The 17213-nt window shown below is 40.8% G+C and overlaps 1 protein-coding gene across 3 annotated transcripts in view; it reads right to left on the bottom strand.

Moving 5' to 3' along the window:
* Positions 1-4769: 4769 nt before the first annotated feature.
* Positions 4770-17213, bottom strand: part of CTNND2 (catenin delta 2) — a 1145701-nt gene continuing 1133257 nt past the window's right edge. For all 3 annotated transcript variants that reach the window (XM_039524144.1, XM_039524145.1, XM_039524146.1), the window contains 2 exons: positions 11916-11989; positions 4770-5949 (listed from right to left, as the gene is read on the bottom strand). In XM_039524144.1, the coding sequence (XP_039380078.1) occupies positions 5689-5949; positions 11916-11989 (335 nt within the window). In that variant the 3' untranslated portion in view covers positions 4770-5688. The remainder of the gene's footprint in view (positions 5950-11915; positions 11990-17213) is intronic.

Consider the following 17213-nt stretch of genomic DNA (forward strand, 5'->3'; position numbering starts at 1 on the left):
TCACAGAAAGGTCGGAGCTACATGGTGGTTGTGAAAGTAATCTAGTAATGGAGGTGGAGATATGATGAAGATATTAGTCTTTTTGCATTAGTGACTGGAACTAATAGATTTTTTTAGGCTCTGCCAGACAGGACTGAAGGAAAGTGAGACCTCTTGAAGTCCAGTTAATGTAGCCAGTTGGAGCTGTTTCTGATGATCTGCATACACTATAAATATCACACACTGTAAAGCTTGAGTTTGGTTTACCAAAGCTATAGTGGGGTTTGAGGCCTTGTCCTACACCACAACCAACTAAGGGCATTTCAGCAGTTACAACATATTTTTTTACATCCCCAAAGCTGCAAGGGAAGGTTAAATAGTTTGGATTGTGGCAATGGACATTATTATTCTCTGACTACTGTACCATTTAAGAACATAAAAAAACCTTTCATAGGATTTTTTTTAGCCCAAAGATGCCCCCCACCCGCGATATCTATTGCAATATTGTACCTGAGTTTTTAAAACCCCAAATTTAATATAGGCCCCGAAAATCAGTCAGTCTGTATATAGTTAGAATTGTGCACTATCCAGCTCTATAACATTTGTAGCACACTAGTGATAATAAGACTAACTGCGCTGCTTCATTATGAGGCAATAATCAGGACAAACTACCTGGCCCTTAGCTACTTTATTACTGTCAGAAATGCTTATTGCCATCTAAAACAGCTCAGTTGTTTCATGGATACAGATCCCAGGACTAAGCAAGTTTGGGATGACTAAGATGACTAAGAAGCATCATTCCTTTTTTTTTTGCTTCAACAGCTAGAGAAAAGTACACTTTCCTTGTGTCAGAGAGTAGGCTCTTGATGACTTCAGTGTACAGCAAGCATTCTTTGTCTATACTAATTCCTGATCCACAGCCCGTTGCAGTCAATGGTCCTCTTGCTGCTGCCATCAGTGGGCTTTGCATCACACATTAGGTGAAAGCTATGTATTTTGCAAGTGGCTATTGTATGAATTCTCCTGGGAGAGGGCCCCTCCCTCCTGTCCAGTATCTTTGGCTCAAAGGAGAAGAAAACCTTTTGAGATTATGTTCAATACAATAAGATTCCATTGGAATCACATTGTAAAATAACTCTTAGTCATGATAGTTTGCTAGATTATTATGCATATAAGTAAAGGCAATTCATTATTGGATCACAGTTTGGATCATCTGACTTGGGAGATTTAAGCATTGTTGTGGTAGTCAGATCTTTCAAATGATGGTGATCAAGGACTAAGGCCCTGGGCTGACAATTTGCCTTTGTTAGAGCTGTTGCCATGTGCTGACCTGGTACAGAGGCTCCATTGTTCAGGTTGTTGATTTGATGGGCTGAATCTGGAGGTTTTGACTGATGAGGTAGGTACTCCATTGTAAATGCAAGTTTTGTTCTCCCTGTCATACCTGAATCAGTGTCTGGCACTTTAGCCTAAAGGTTTGTTCCTGTCATGTTCCTCCAATTAAATATTCAGTGAAGTGACATGCTAGCAATATTTGATGTCTGAACTGAGAAAAATGGTCCCAATGAATATTTTCCTTCTGTGGTAATTATGCACCACTTCTCTGCTTACACTGCTAATCTAGGTATTAGAGACTTTGTAGTTCTGTTCTGTTTTGTTTTTTTTAGTTTCCTTTCCTCCCCACAGAATACAAGGACTAGCAGAATAATGAAGACCTCTTTCTCCCAAGACCAGCAACTGTGGACTGAGTAACTGGCAGAGGGGGAGAGCAGGAGCAGTGTCTCAAATTCAAGTAAAGCGCTCTGCAGCAGATAGACTATGTACAGTCTGTAATTTACCAACGTATCTAAGAAGTTGGCTTCTGTTGTTTAGCCTAACTGACTCCACTTTCAGGGTAAATGATAAAGTATCTTCAAAAGATTGACACACCTAGTGCTAAGGAGATTATTAGTCATTAACTGGAGTATGTGTTAGAAATCTGCATACGCTATGACTCAACATTGTTAAAGCAAAGTTTCCCCTTTAGTTACCTGGGTTTGTTCTACAAAAAAGACCGGGGGCAAGTCATATGGTTTATGCTTATTTTTTTAGTATCCAGTAGCTCTACATGTGGTTCCTCCAGTTCGTCAACTATAGTTGTAGATGAATTAACTAACCCCTTTAAAGTTGGCTGCTAATAAGCACTGGGAACCATAAGCAGTGGTGAAATGGGCACTAATGACACAACTTCCAAAATAGGCCCCATCCTCCCAGATATGCTGTTTTCACACACCCTGCTAGCATCCCCACCAATAAACCTTAGGGTGGGATATGAAAACTGTCATGACTGAAAACAACCAAAACTTGCCTTTCCATTGTTTTTGAGCTTAGAGGTGAAAATGCATTGATGTGTAACCGCTGAAAATGAATAAAGCCTAGGGTCATGTAAGTGGGGCAAACTAGAAAGTAACTTAATTCATCATAATTTTTCACTTTTGCATTTAAAAACACTGCACTATGAACAGTTCTCCACAATACAGTAGGATTTATTAATAGAAAATACGTCAATATGAGTTAGTCTTTGTACATGTTAGTAACATGTACAGTGAAACCCTTTTTTTTGTCAATCTATAATTTTATATTTCTTTCATATTATTTGACACCAGTGTTTATTTTATCTTTTGGGCTTAAATACATTATTTGTCAAAATGTTTTTCTGTGTTAATATAGTATTTTAAATCATAGTTCATCCTTTAAATATTGGAGCCATATTCAATTTCTTCCCCCCTCCCACCAATCAGTATTGCTCATGGTAGTGCAATTTTGTTACTATTGAGATAGGTTAACCATTCCTTCCAGACCATAAACAACATTTTAATAAAACATTGAGATTTATATAGATCTACACAGCTAATCAAGATTCTAATAAGAAGCTTGTTTAAAAAAGTCCAACATTGTACAGTACATCAAATGCAGTTTATACATTTTTGGAACATTTCTCGCTCTCTGTGTTTTGTGGTATGTTACAAGGCTGAAGGGAGCAGCAGTAGGTGGTCATATTTCCCTCAATATTAAAAAGAGATAATCTTACATATCCTGCCTGGCATGGGAGATGGCACTGCATTGCCAGGGCTGGAAAGAAGCCAGGAAATTCAGCACCTTCCCAAGACTCAATAAAGCAAGAAAGAAAGTCACTATTCTGAGTACTTGCCTCTGGAGAAGAATGGAATAAAAGGGGTGAGGGGAGGAACATAGACAGAAAGAGTTTCATGCCATTTTGTGCCTTTAATCCAATATCTTTCACTTGACAAATGGTCAGCATTTCGTTTCGCCTCATGGTTAAGAGAACCTAGAGGAGACAACATGGGCATTTTACCTGCTCAGAGAATTTACATAAACAAAACGTACAACTTTCTGCATTATATAGAATCCAAAGTCCCTTAGGCCTATGTGCACGCCTGTAACAGGAGAAATGCATGAGTCTGATGGGCATAGTCAATCAGGGTGAACTTCAAGTCACGAGTGATGTTGCTTTTTTTTTTTTATTTTATTTTATTTATACTGAAAATGTGCTTTGTTCAAAAGAGTGCTGCAAATGTCACTTATCTTTTTAACATCAACTTAATAAAGAAAATATAAACAGCCCGTGTCCAAAATTATGAATAATATTTGTATCTACCTCAATATACATTTGGCATATGGTGCCACTCCCTCCTTTTTTTTTCATGCAATTTTTCCTGTTTACTACAAAGAAGAGCTAAGGTTACTTATCATACACTGGGAAGGTTTTCCAGAAAGATTCAACTACAGTGCTAGATTACTGATAAACCATGTCTACATCACAACACTTGCCCCAGTGACCTGTACTGTTTTTGCTCTGTAATACAGATAAGGATTTGAGAAAGTTTTTCCTGCCTCTGGGGTATAATTCAGGCAATGCTGGGACTATTACAATGAGTAATCACATAAATGTTTGTATCCCTAAAACAAACTATATGCTGAAGCTTCACTAATTTACAAATATTTCATTTGTATTGGATCTAGTTGTGTCAAGACTGTGCATTGCAGTTAGCTAAATGATATGAATACTATATATTGTGGATTCAAATTTTTTACTTCCAAGCTGTAGATGGATGAAGATAAAAGTATCTCCGTTCACTGCTCCACATTTTGGGAAAAAAAATAAATAAAAAAGCTCATTTTAGGTCTTATTGGTTTCATTTTTTTTAAATGTACAGAAATGGTCAATGGTTTTTATATCTAAGGAATATTTTTGATATGATGAAAAGAAAAACAACTGTGCCAGTATCTCAGTGCTGGGTCCTTGTCCAGATTTAAGAACCGATCGTGTCAGCCTGTTGTAGTTTGATGTTCTCTCTCCCTCAGGAACATGAAGAGATTACACTGCTTCTGCCTGTAGCACTTGCTAGTCCTAGGGTGGCAATACAGACTAGGCTGAGCTTTGTCTTCATGGTAAGAATGTTGAGGGATGGGATCTTGAAGGGAATAGCATCTAAGAATGAAGGAATGGGTTAAAAACCTTATAATTCCACTTGGAACTGTCCTAATATTTTGACTCACTAACAATAGTGGGTGAGGAAAAATACATACTGGAGTTTCCACTGTAAAAAAATTTAAGCTTGAACAAAGAGAACAGCAGATGAAAATAACTCTTATTTCTCTCTCTCTCTCTCTCTCTCTCTCACACACACACACACAAAGAGAATATTATGCATACATGGACACTCACAAGCAAGAATGTGTATTTTTATGATAGGTGCTTGGAAATAGACATTCTTAGCAAATATGGATGACAGATCAATTGTAATTTATTTTCTTTTAACACTGTATCATCATAAAGAAAACTGGTATAAATGAAAAATCTATTTCAAATATCTACATCTAAAATTTTAGGCAGTGAAAAAGCATTTTGTTGACAAGGAGTGTGGAATGATGAATGTTAATTGTCAGAAACTGCTGAATGCCTTTTTTTTTTAGTTGCCACAAACAAATTCACATATCAGAACGAACAATACTGCTAAATATTCCTTTTTGTTGTTGTTGTTAAAACGCACTGGGGAAAAGAAAACAAAAAAAACTGGAAATTCATACATCTTTCAAAATTTTGAAATTGAAGCAATATTTAGAACCATAGATGAAGAAACACTGTGGCATTGGTGTAATATACACAATGCACTTGGTTTTTTTTTTTATCTGTAATGTACATCAAATACTTTACAACAATGCATTAACAAAAGGCAAGAAACATCTTGCTGTACAGAGGAAACCCCAAATGCAACTTGAAGCCTAGATTCACAATGAATAAGGATATTAAACAAAGTGTGAGAAGCTGTTCCCCATAAAGTATGTAAACTGCTTAGTGTCTTGTGCTTAACTCTTGACCCACATCCACTGTCATATTCACTCTCCTTCCTTCAGCCACATTCAGTGTACAGCACCATTGTTTTAGACTCTATAGGCCAACAGTAAAGTTGTCCCACACTGTAATATATATATATATATGTATATATATATCTCTCTCTCTTTCTAATGACTTCCATGTTTAACTTTCATTTCTTTTAGCCTTCTAAAATATCTTTAATTTTCCATACTGATTATCAGGGCCTTCCTATGGAACAGGCTTTAACAAACTAAATTTGCAGGAAAAGAATGTCTTGTGGTATGCATGCACATGCACAGTTCCTGGAGCTTTTCTGTCTTGCCCAAGCCTCAAACCCAGGAATCTGGAGAAGCTGGATAGTGACTTGTTTCATAGTTAAGTTCACTATAGGGACGAGCAGCTGAATAGAAGTCGACGTAGTTGCCAGTTGATTTTAGTCCCAGATGCATGTTGTATTCGCTTGCAGGTGGGCGATGATGCACTTGATCCTCAAAGAAGGACTCATCATAGTTTCTTGTCGAATTCTGAAACGGCTGGTATGGTTCATAATCTTTTCTACTGGGCTCCTGTGGAACTGGCTGTGTTGAAACCTAGAAAGATAATAACACCCACAGCTTGTTAGGTGTGAGTAACACTGGAGAACAAACTAGCACAAGGGGTGCACAGCCAACAGTTCCAGCTCATTTCAACTTGTCAGGCTGGAGTAAGAATGCTGCCGGGAGTGCTTTATACTCACATTTATTACTGCTGCTAACAGATGCTGGTTTGCTTAAAGAGAGGCAGTTAAACAGCAAAGGCTGTAGGATTTAGGCTTGGGCTGTGTGAACTAGTGGTGGGTTTGAGCCATAATCCTGGAAGATTGGAGCCAAACAATGTAGCTTGCAGCCACTTCTATTATAAACCCTGATGTGTTCAGTTCCTTCCTGTATCTTACGCAGCTTCTTATTCTGTCTCCATATAACAGGACTTCATCATAGGACTCAAATGTCTAATAAAGACACCAACTTAAACGAAGTTTTCTTTGGGGAAACCTTTGGCCCATGCATTTTTTAAAGATAGAAATAAGATGACTCAGACCAAAATTTCTAAACCCTGGGTGACTAAAGCTTAGTATCAAGGCACCTAAATAAAAGTGGTTGGATTTTTCACAGATGCTGACACGCAGCAGTTCCCACTGAGTTTAGTGGGATTTGTGGGTGCTCTGCACTTTTACAAATTGCTTTACTTAAATTCCTCAATATGGATGAGAACCCTAACTTGAGGCACCCATATGTGAAAGTCTTGGACTTAGTGCCTTGAAATATATCCCTTTCCTTCCTTTAAATTGAGCTATTCCCTAATCTCTTTATTCTCTAACATTTAAATTGCTGTTATAGTTCTTTCATAGCCTTGGATCTTGTGTATCTATGACGGGACAGAACACTCTTCCTAATCAATCACAGAAGCTAATTCAAACTATTTCAATGATTTGTTTTTGCACAGCTGAGCCTGAAAGTTTTGATAGGGAAAATTTAAACTACAAGATGAATTTTATAAACCGGTGCTAAGTATCTTCATGACTGGATGTTTTTCTAAAAAAATATGCTCTAGTTCAAGCACAGCCACTGGACTCGAAGCTGGAATTAATTCAGGGAAGTTATATTGCCTGCATTAGTTAGCTCAGACCAGATGATCACAATAGTCCCTTCTGGTCTTATAGTCTATGAATCTGAACTCCATTCTTTCTGCTTTGCAGCCTCTATGTAACTACAGCCAGCTTTCCACTGCATCCCTTTAAACATCTGTCCTTTTCTAAATGCTAGAGATCACAGCTCACTTTTTTATGAGGAGCATGTGTAGCTTAAGCTTGTGCTAGTGCTGTTCCCAGACCTGCCAGCACCTTTCTTTCCTCTAAGGAATCCCTTGATTGGCTCCAGTAAACAGATGAGAGAGAGAGCGCATGAGAGAGAAGCAAAAAATCCTGTATTAATCTAGATCGCCCATAGTGCTGCACCTGATCCTAGGTTGTGAATATTTTTGGAAATTTTAAACACCATTTAAAAAACCAAGAACCTTTAAATCTTACTGAATGTACTCATCCCACAGACGACATTCTGGTATGTTTTTAACATGCTTTGTGTATAATAAAGGCTAATTTATGATGTGTGGCTGCACCAGGGAGGAGGGAAAAGATGCAGTCATGCTTTCCCCGGTGCAGCTGGACATTTGGTGACTAGTGCTCTGGGACAGCTGGCAGGATAACTGGCCAGTACTGCCTGCAGTGCTCTCAGCCCCAGCATTGGCGTGGCCATATGGCCATGGCCTCACCAGCCCATGGCTGCACCGCAGTCCCGACAGACGTACAGGTTAGATCTGCAGAAGAAGTGTAGTAACTGCCTCCCCCAACCATGCTTCCTCGCTTGCTCTTCCACTGCACAGGCATAATGCCTCTTTCTCTCGTAGAGCCTCCCAGTGCGGCTCTAGCTCACAGAGCCATCACAGAACTCCACATATAAATCCTGCTTTCTCCCTTCACTCTAGCTGAGCCCACTACACACCACCTAGTGTGCCATGACATCACATGCTGCTGCATGGAGAGATCTGCAAGGCTATTGTATTAGCAGGGCCAGCTCCAGGCACCAGCTCAACAAGTAGGTGCTTGGGGCGGCCAAGGGGCAGGGGCTGCACATCGGGCTCTTCGGCGGCAATTCGGTGGCTGGTCCCTCGGTCCCTCTCGGAGGGAAGGATCTGCTGCCGAATTGCCATCAAAGAAGAAAGCGGCGTGGTGGAGCTGCTGCCAATCGCGATTGCGGCTTCTTTTTTTTTCCGCCACTTGGGGCGGCAAAAACCCTGGAGCCGGCCCTGTGTATAAGCAGCATGGCCAAAAACCATGTCCCTGGATGTCTCGGTATTTAAAAGCAGGGGAAGAAGTACAGCTGCATTGGGACCACTGCACAGAGTGTCAGTGTCACCCATCAACTACCACTGAAGTTAATGTGAGAAGAGGATGCTCAGCAAATCACAGGAGGTGTTTGGCACCTCACAGGATTGGGCTCTGTATTATTACAGCAGCCGTGGTTTCAGTACGCCTAGATTCCAGGGGGTTGTTAGTATCTTGGACACATTGTTTCAGCCCAAATGTTCAAACCTGGATGCCTTGGCATAAAGATTTGGATACACAGCTATCCCAACCCAATGGAATACAATTGTATCTAATGCTAAAAAAGCAACTACAGACCTGGGACTACGGCTTATTCACCAAAAGACACTGGCCTCACATAGGCTAATTGTAATGGGCATCATAAATGCTGACTGCAGTTGGAAATGAAACTCCCTGGGTGCTGCATTAGCTCACATATTTTGGGAATGCCCTGTATCAAGAATTTCTAATCTGAGGTGAGTCAAAGGACCAATTTGATAGTGGATGCTAAATTGGAGCCCCCCCCCCCTTGTTTTGTTCTTGGATATATTCCTGATGCCTGGAGATTACCTGGTAACAAGGCAGCGTGGTTCCAATGTGCAGTTTTGGGTGCTAAAAAATTAATCTTGCAAACATGGAAAAGTTGATTCCCACCAAACATTGATGCCTGGCTCACTGATACGGCTGATCACACAGCTTCCAAATGACTGGCATTCTGCAGAAGGGGAATGCCCTAAAAATATAGAGCTGACTTTTTTTAGACGTCTATGATTAATGTAGACCCTGAAGAGAGACATGTCACTTCCCCTCCCAGCCCTTTCACCTAACTCTCTTTACTTCCTTTGTGTATTGTGATGAATCTGGTATTTTGGTATATTTGTTGTTTTTGGAAAAATGTAAACAAAATTATAAATACAAAAAAAACTAAAACAAAAACTAAAAGAAAACCCCAATAGCCTTAGCTACCTAAAGTTAGGCACATAAATAAAAATGTCCTATTTTTTCTGAAATTTCCATGAGTTGTGTGTTCTCTGCGCCTCTGAGAGTAGGCCTGTTTAGATGTCTAAATATTAGGGCTGGTCACAAAATGTTCATCAAAATCATGTTTTGACAGAAAATTGGGTTTGAATTAAACAATTTTTTCTGCAAAAAGTGCTGCTTTCCACAGAAAATTTACATTTACACTTTTCATCAAGATACCAAACACCTGGAAACTGAAAAGCTTTTGGTTTTCAAACTACAAGTGGGGCATTTCTGATTTACAATGTTTTGTTCCCAGCCAAAATTTTCTGCAGAAAAGACCATTTCTACTAAATATGGATTTATGTACCCGATAAGTCTGCACCAAGTTCATTTTTTGCCTTAAACTTGCTGTCTCATTTCCCATTCTGAAAAATGGATATAACACTTACATACTTCATGGGGATGTTGCAAAAATTAATTAGTGCTTGAGCACCTTGAGATCTGTGAACAAAAGGTGCTAATTAAGTGCAACATAGCATTGTCTATCATACAATTAACAAACAAACAATTCCACAATAATCTGAAAGCACCCTATTGGTGGGGGCTCAGGAAATGCTCTTTTGTATTCCACCCCAACTCCATATACATCCACATTCTAATAAGGAGTATTAACTTGCCAATTATGGTATCAGTTAAATACACAGACTGCTCTACTTTTTCATGAGCTGTTAAATGCACACTGTGGTTTTAATGGACAGACTATTCTAAAGGATTTCTATTTAGGGTGTGGGTCTATGCTTGTGTATATGTACTATTGCCTACTGGGTGGAATGTGCACACACATGCACAAATTCCCTCTTTAAAAAAACCATTGTGGGAATTAATGTTTGTGAAAAGTGTCCGATTGACAAATATGGAAGCCAGTGGCCTCTATTAACACAGGTATAGCACAAACAGCTCACACTAAGGATGAAAGAGTACTTGGCATGTCTGCTGAAATTTTTAAACAAGGAGAGCCAGGTACAGTAACTCCTTGCTTAACGTTGTAGTTATGTTCCTGAAAAATGCTACTTTAAGTGAAACTATGTTAAGCGAATCCAATTTCCCCATAAGAATTAATGTAAATAAGGGAGGTTAGGTTCCAGGGAAATATAAATAAATAAATATAGTTTTAAACAAACAATTTATTACTGTACACAGCAGTGATGATTGTGAGGCTTGGTTGAGGTGGTGGAGTCAGAGGATGGGGTATTTCCCAGAGAATGCCTTGCTGCTAAATGATGATCTATCTTTTGGCTGAGCCCTCAAGGGTTAATACATTGTTGTTAATGTAGCCTCACACGCTACAGGGCAGCACAAATGGAGGGAGGAAATACAACAGACACATGGCAGTGGCTGCAAAGATTCCCTGAAATGGAAAGTGATGATGAACCCCCACTATCCCACTGGAGTGCATCACTCTCTCCACTTTCCGAAGTGCTGGGAGGTGCATGTGTGCGAGAGACAGAGACACACACTGTGTGTGTGTGTGTGTGTGTGTGTGTGTGTGTGTGTGTGAGAGAGAGACAGACACTCTCTCTCTCTCCCTCTCTCTCTCTCTCACACACACACACGCACGCACCGTGTGTGTGTGTGTCAGAGAGAGACACACAGAGACACATACCGTGTATATGTGTGTGTGAGAGAGAGAGAAAAAGAGAGAGAGGCGCATTGCCCCTTTAAGTATGCTGAGCCCACTCTAAGTACATTGCCTTTTTAAGTAGATCAGCAAGTTGAGACAGCAGCTGCTGCCAGCAAGCTCCCTGAGCCCCGTCGTATCCCCCCGCCCCGGTTCTGTGGAGATTGGGTACAGGAGCAGGGGGCAGGAGCAGGGGTAGGGGGACACCCTGACATCAGCACACCTCTTCCCCCCCATCCCCTGCACAGCAGGCAGGAGGCTCCTGGGAGCAGCTCCAAGGCAGAGGGCAGGAGCAGCACATGGCAGTGTGTGTGTGTGGGGGGACAGCTGAACTGCCGACAATTGATAGCCTGTTGGGCGGCTGCCGCACAGGGAACTTAGGGGAGCTGATAGGGGGGCTGCCGGCCCACCCTGGTTCCGGGCTGCTCTTCCTGCAAGCAGTGGACAAAGCAGGTGGCTGCCAAACAACGTTATAAGGGAGCATTGCACAACTTTAAACGAGCATTTTCTCTAACTGATCAGTGCCGTAACAACAAAACAATGTTAACTGGGATGACTTTAAAAGAGGAGTTACTGTAGTGTCAATGACAGTGCTGTTTTTTGTGGTGCAGATACCTGACCACTTGGAACTGGATGCACACCACCAAATTCATGGAACATAAGACATCAAAAAACCATGAGGTTCCCACTACGGGATGAGCTAGTGGAATTACTTAGGCAGAGTCCTGCGCTTTTGTCGTCTATGCCACATATACACATGTAATACCATCTATGTACTGTATGCCATGATAAATTGTTACACATTTTGGAAACTTGGGTCCAAATTCTCTGCTGGTACAGAAGAGCACAACGCTTTTGAAGTCAATGGAATTGCTACCACTTGCAAAAGCACAGAATGTAGCCCTCACTGTCCATACTTCTCTATTATTTAATGTTTTTGATTGTTCTAATAGGCAAAACCATGAATACATTTGCACTTTTTGAATAGAAACTAGTATTTTACTGTACTCACATACCTGGTTGTGTTTGATATCTTCAGCAGGTGCACCATAAGAATTCCTGTACAAAGTTGAGATTCCAGCATTTTGAGCTAAAGACAAAAGTAAAGGAGAAAAGTATTTCCAGACATGTCTCGCTGCAGGATTTTTTGCAGTGATTTTGCTGTTATTACACTACATATATTAACATAATACTGGTTAAGATTTGTCCCAAGTAAAAAACATTCATTCTGGAATGAATATATATATATATATATATATATATATATATATATATATATATATATGTACACAGCAAAGTGAAGAATGAGACTATTTGATGGTAAGGAAAGTCTAGCATTTACATGATAATTTGCAAGTGAAAGCAAAAGTGAACTCACATAAGAATATATATATATAAGAATATATATATATAAGAATTCAGAATTGGCATCTTTGGGTATATTGAGAGAATGATAGCTTTTTCTTTTTTAATTAAGAGTGTGAGATTCTTAATTTGGGATTATTTCCTTCTCTTTGCGGGTTAGTAGATTAACTGTGCTGATTAAAAGTAACAAAGAAGGCAACTGAATTGCATCTTTGAAAGCACCAGCATGTACCTAAGCTTTATGAAGTGTGGCTGTTATGTGAGTTCACTTTTGCTTTCACTTGCAAATTATCATGTAAATGCTAGACTTTCCTTACCATCAAATAGTCTCATTCTTCACTTTGCTGTGTACATATATATTACTTATTAATGTTAGTAGGTGAAAGTTATACTGAATCTGTGGATTTCACACATAAGTCAATAAGAAAACTTGGTATGCAAACAACAATAAACCATAAATCTCAGGCTAAGTACATTGTGTTACAGTATATCATTTATACATTTAACATATGCAACTATAAATACTGGGACTAAAAAACCTGGCACTTTTGTTCCTTGGATCAGATGCTTAGGATGATGACGGTCAAATGCATGAATTAGCTGCACTGCAATGCTGCTTTTGTTATAAGGTGAAACCAACCACTTGGGGGGAAAGAGCTCCAAAATTAGCTCCAAAAATGAACTACCAAAAGGCTGATATCTGGTGAAAATGAAGCGATCTGGATGATCAGGCCTCAGCCTGTGAACTAATATCACTCTCCCCCAAGATGTTCCACAGTCAAGCTCATTAAGTGAATTGAGTTATGAGCCTGAAAGTGTTGAGATGAAGCAGTAATTCTAGGAACAAGAAAAATATCACATCTGTCCTTTAGAGATGCTCACATTCTTAGTAGGGATTTCAGTTTTTCTTCCTTTCCAATAACGTTTCAAGCCATGGGTGTCTCAAATGGGGCTGATTCTACCCCTGCATTTGCCCTTACAACCTACCTGAGATACATATTGCAGATGTGGTTGGAAAAAACTTGTGCATTTTGGATATTTGCAAGAATACAAAGTAAACAATTTGTGCAGTGGCTGCAGATCACTCACAGGGAGCATGAATATAGAACAGGTACTTACCCTACAGTAACTGTGGTGCTTCAAGATGTTGTACATCTTACAAGAACATAAGAACGGCCATACTGGGTCAGACCAAAGGTCCATCTAGACCAGTATCCTGTCTTCCGATAGTAGCCAATGCCAGGGGTTCCAGAGGAAATGAACAGAACAGATAATCATCAACCATCCCCTATCGCCCATTCCCAGCTTCTGGCAAACAGAGGCTAGGGACACTATCCTTGTTGTAATCAGTGTGGTTCCTACTGTAGGTACATATGTACCTAATGCCCACAAGACTATAGTTTTTCTGAATAGCGGAGCATGTGCCTGTGTCTCCTTATGCTCCTGTACAAGGGCAGAGTGGGAGTGGCTGCGACCCTCCTTCAGTTCCCTTGCAATTCAAAGCCCAGGTTAGCTGAGGACTCTGAAAAGCAGGGATGGAGGGCAGGTCAAGGGATCCACTGACTATAACATCTCAAAGAACCAGAATTTCTGCAAGGTAAATAACCATTCTCTCTCTTTGAGCATGTGTCAGTGTGGATCTGGTGACTGGCAAGCAGTATCCCCTCTGGACAGGTGAATGAGGAAGGCCAGTCAATTAGTCAAATAATGAGTAAAGCACTGCTTTCCTGAACTTAGCATAGGACCTGGCTGCCATGTCAAGAGTGCAATGTTTGACAAAGGTCAGTAGGTTGCTCTGCAGGTCTCAGGTACAGTCACATTCCTGAATCAGGCTGAAGATGCTGCTTGTGCCCTCGTGTAGTCTGTGGAGTACATGGATTGTACACTGACGTTTAGAGGGAAAGGCTCACCAGCTACTTGATAGCAGGCAGAGCAACACTGTGTGATCCGCTTAAAAAGTCTCTCTGCTGGGAAGGTTTGGCCTTTTGAAGAGCCGAGTATAATCACAAAGAGATGAAGAAACGGTCTAAAGGGTTTAGTCTTGTCCAGGTAATGGAGCAAGGCTCTGGAAACATTCAAGAAACTTAGCTTCTTCTCTCCTGGGGTCGAATATGGCCAATAGGTTGACCAGTAAGGCCTGGCAACTTGCCACTCTGAGCTGTAAAGAGCAGTAATAGTAAGATTTTTCTCCCAGACACATTGAGCCTTTTTGGGTCACTGTCCCCACTCCCCCATCCCCTTAGAGGTACACTTGTTTGATTTAGACTTTTACTGCACTGCTCAAACATCTAAGGAGTCTGGGTTGTGGTGGGCATGGAAGTACTCAAATCCATATTGAGAGACCTAGTACCTTTTCTCTACCTGTTTTGCAGTTGTAGTTACAATGGCTGGTGTCTGCCACCAGGCTCTAGCCAAGTGGTGGGCAACCTGCCGCACAAGACAGTTTGTTAACATTGATAGTCCGCAGGCACGGCCGCCCGCAGCTCCCTGTGGCTGCGGTTCGCTGTTCTGGACTGGCAATTGTGAGAATGTCAGACTTATGGAATTCCTTTGATGTGACCCAAGTCTTTAGCTCCAGAGTTTCAGCTATTCTCATAAGCAGCTCTTAGACTTGAAGACATCCAGGCTGGTACTGGTGACAAGGAGACCACCTTGTCAGGTGACAAAGGTGACAGGTCCTTTGGTGGTGTTTTTGCTCTAAAGACCTGTAAGAATGGACTCCCAATAAGCTCAATAGGGCCACAGAGGCATGCCTTTAGGGTATTTGGTATTGACTAGAACAATGCCATTTCTGCTGAGCCCTTTCAGTAACAGATCTCAGAGGAGCAGGTTCTCTATTTGAAGGTGCTGAGAATGTATGTCCCAGTGACATGTGTGGATGATGCTGAAGTATAAGATGCTTTTAGTACTAGGGTTTGCACCAGTGTAGATAGGTGTCTCAGTACTGATGATGGTTCCCAGAGTGTTGTCATTGTCTGTAGACATCGACACTGAGGGATATGACACCAGAGAAGGCTTCCTCTGTGCCACAGGCTGCTCCTTATTATCAGAACTCAAAGCCATGTGGGTCTTGGTGGCTGTATCCCTGAGGCTTTATTTGATCTGTCTTTATGGGAGGATACTGAGCTCCACCTGTAGTCTGTGCCTTTGAGATCAGAGAGGCCCCTCTTGGTGCTGAGCTTTGGTAATGGTAGGTGTTGGCAATGGTGCCTGAGGTTCCAGTGCTTTGCAAATGCCAGGTCTTTCCTCATCACCATCTTCTCTGCTCTGGTCTTTGGAGTCACTTGCCTGCTGGATGGTAAGCTGAATGAAGCTGGCTTGTCCATTACCCAGATCCAGATGCTTGTTGTCTCAGGATCTCAAGAGACCTTCACAGATTGCTCCAGGAGATGAAGTTTTAACTGCGTGTCTCACAATTTACATTTTATTATGGAGAATGAAAGCCACATTGAACATTTACTCGGTATGTGGGGCTCTCCTAAATAGAGGAGGCACCTCCTGTGTTCATCCATCAATGGAATTGTCCATCACAGGACAGGCACAGCTTGAAGCCCACAGATTTCAAAACCACCAAATTGAAAAGTCTTGTACAGGAGGAGTGTCTGGAGGACCTGTGCACAGGGTCTGATATAAATACTCAGCCCAGATAGATTGGTATCATTCATGGTGGTCGTTTGTCACAGAATCAGAGGAGTTATGAAGATTTTATGAAGAGTTTGAAGAAATTTAGCCAAAGCTAAACTAGTTGGTCAGAAGTTTGCCAGGTTCCATCTTACTGCTGGGATGGTAAAACGGAACAGAGGGTCATAGTCTTAATGCCCTCACATAGCCGCATGAGGAGCTACAGAATGCATACACAGCCCCAACGGACACTGCTGTTCAGAAACAAGCAAACATCATGTGCATGAGGTGAATGGAAACCACAGGGACACATAGCAGAAGAACAGAATATACCCGCTGACAGAATTTGTATCAATGTTGTTATGCAAATCACAAATTCACATTGTAAAATATAAACAAAACATAAATGGTACAGAGTCCTTTATTTAATACATTAAAGGGAAAATGGCACACTAAGAGTTTGGGAATGCCAAGAGTTCCCAAAGCAGAAAACTGGAATAGTTTAGGGGAGAAGATGAGAGAGCTTAATCTCTTGAGTCAATTAAGAAGTTCACTTTGCCTGGATGAACAGTTGACTATTGATGTCAAAAACTACAGAGGATGAGGACAAGTGAAAAGGAGAGAGAGGGATGAATCGATCCACATTTTGCGGTTTGCACCCATCCTTTGCTGAGATATCGTATACACGTTAAGACATGTAAAATTGTCAGGGGTTGGGAGAGGGAGGATGAAGAAGGAAGTGATTTTAAGAAAAGGGGAAGAGGAGGGATAGAAGGATAGAAAGAAGTATGGTGGTCAGAGAGAGTGAGGCAGCAAATGGGAATATGAGAATTGGAGCTGCCACATTACACCCCAGAGGTGGCTGCATTTCAGTGATGGATGAATTAATATTTCAGTGTTTGTACATTTTCTGTAGTAACAATAGGTAAGTACAAGTGACTACAGCAGATGCCGATGTTACCATATCCATTTATATAAGGTAAAACTGGGAAGTTTTTAAGGGCCACCATGATAGACCAATACAGTTTGTGAAGAACTCTGTGGTCCCCTGGTGTGAAGGATGCTATATAAATCTAAACTACCCATATTATTTTATAAGATGCCAAGTACTATATTGGTGAAAGTTAGCAGACAAATAATTCTCCTCAGCAGCCTTCTGTGAAGAACACATTGATAACCTTAAGACCAGCTTTGAAAAGGATATAGCTAGATATTTATGTGACAAAGATATCAGTGACCTAAGTCTTCCCATATATCTTAGCTCACTTACTTGATTCATGGTTTAAGATTTACATTCAAGTTTCATGTTCCAAAAACTGCTGACTCTG

Source organism: Mauremys reevesii, linkage group 2 (genome assembly GCF_016161935.1).
Source record: "Mauremys reevesii isolate NIE-2019 linkage group 2, ASM1616193v1, whole genome shotgun sequence".
In the NCBI taxonomy this organism is placed as follows: domain Eukaryota; kingdom Metazoa; phylum Chordata; order Testudines; family Geoemydidae; genus Mauremys; species Mauremys reevesii.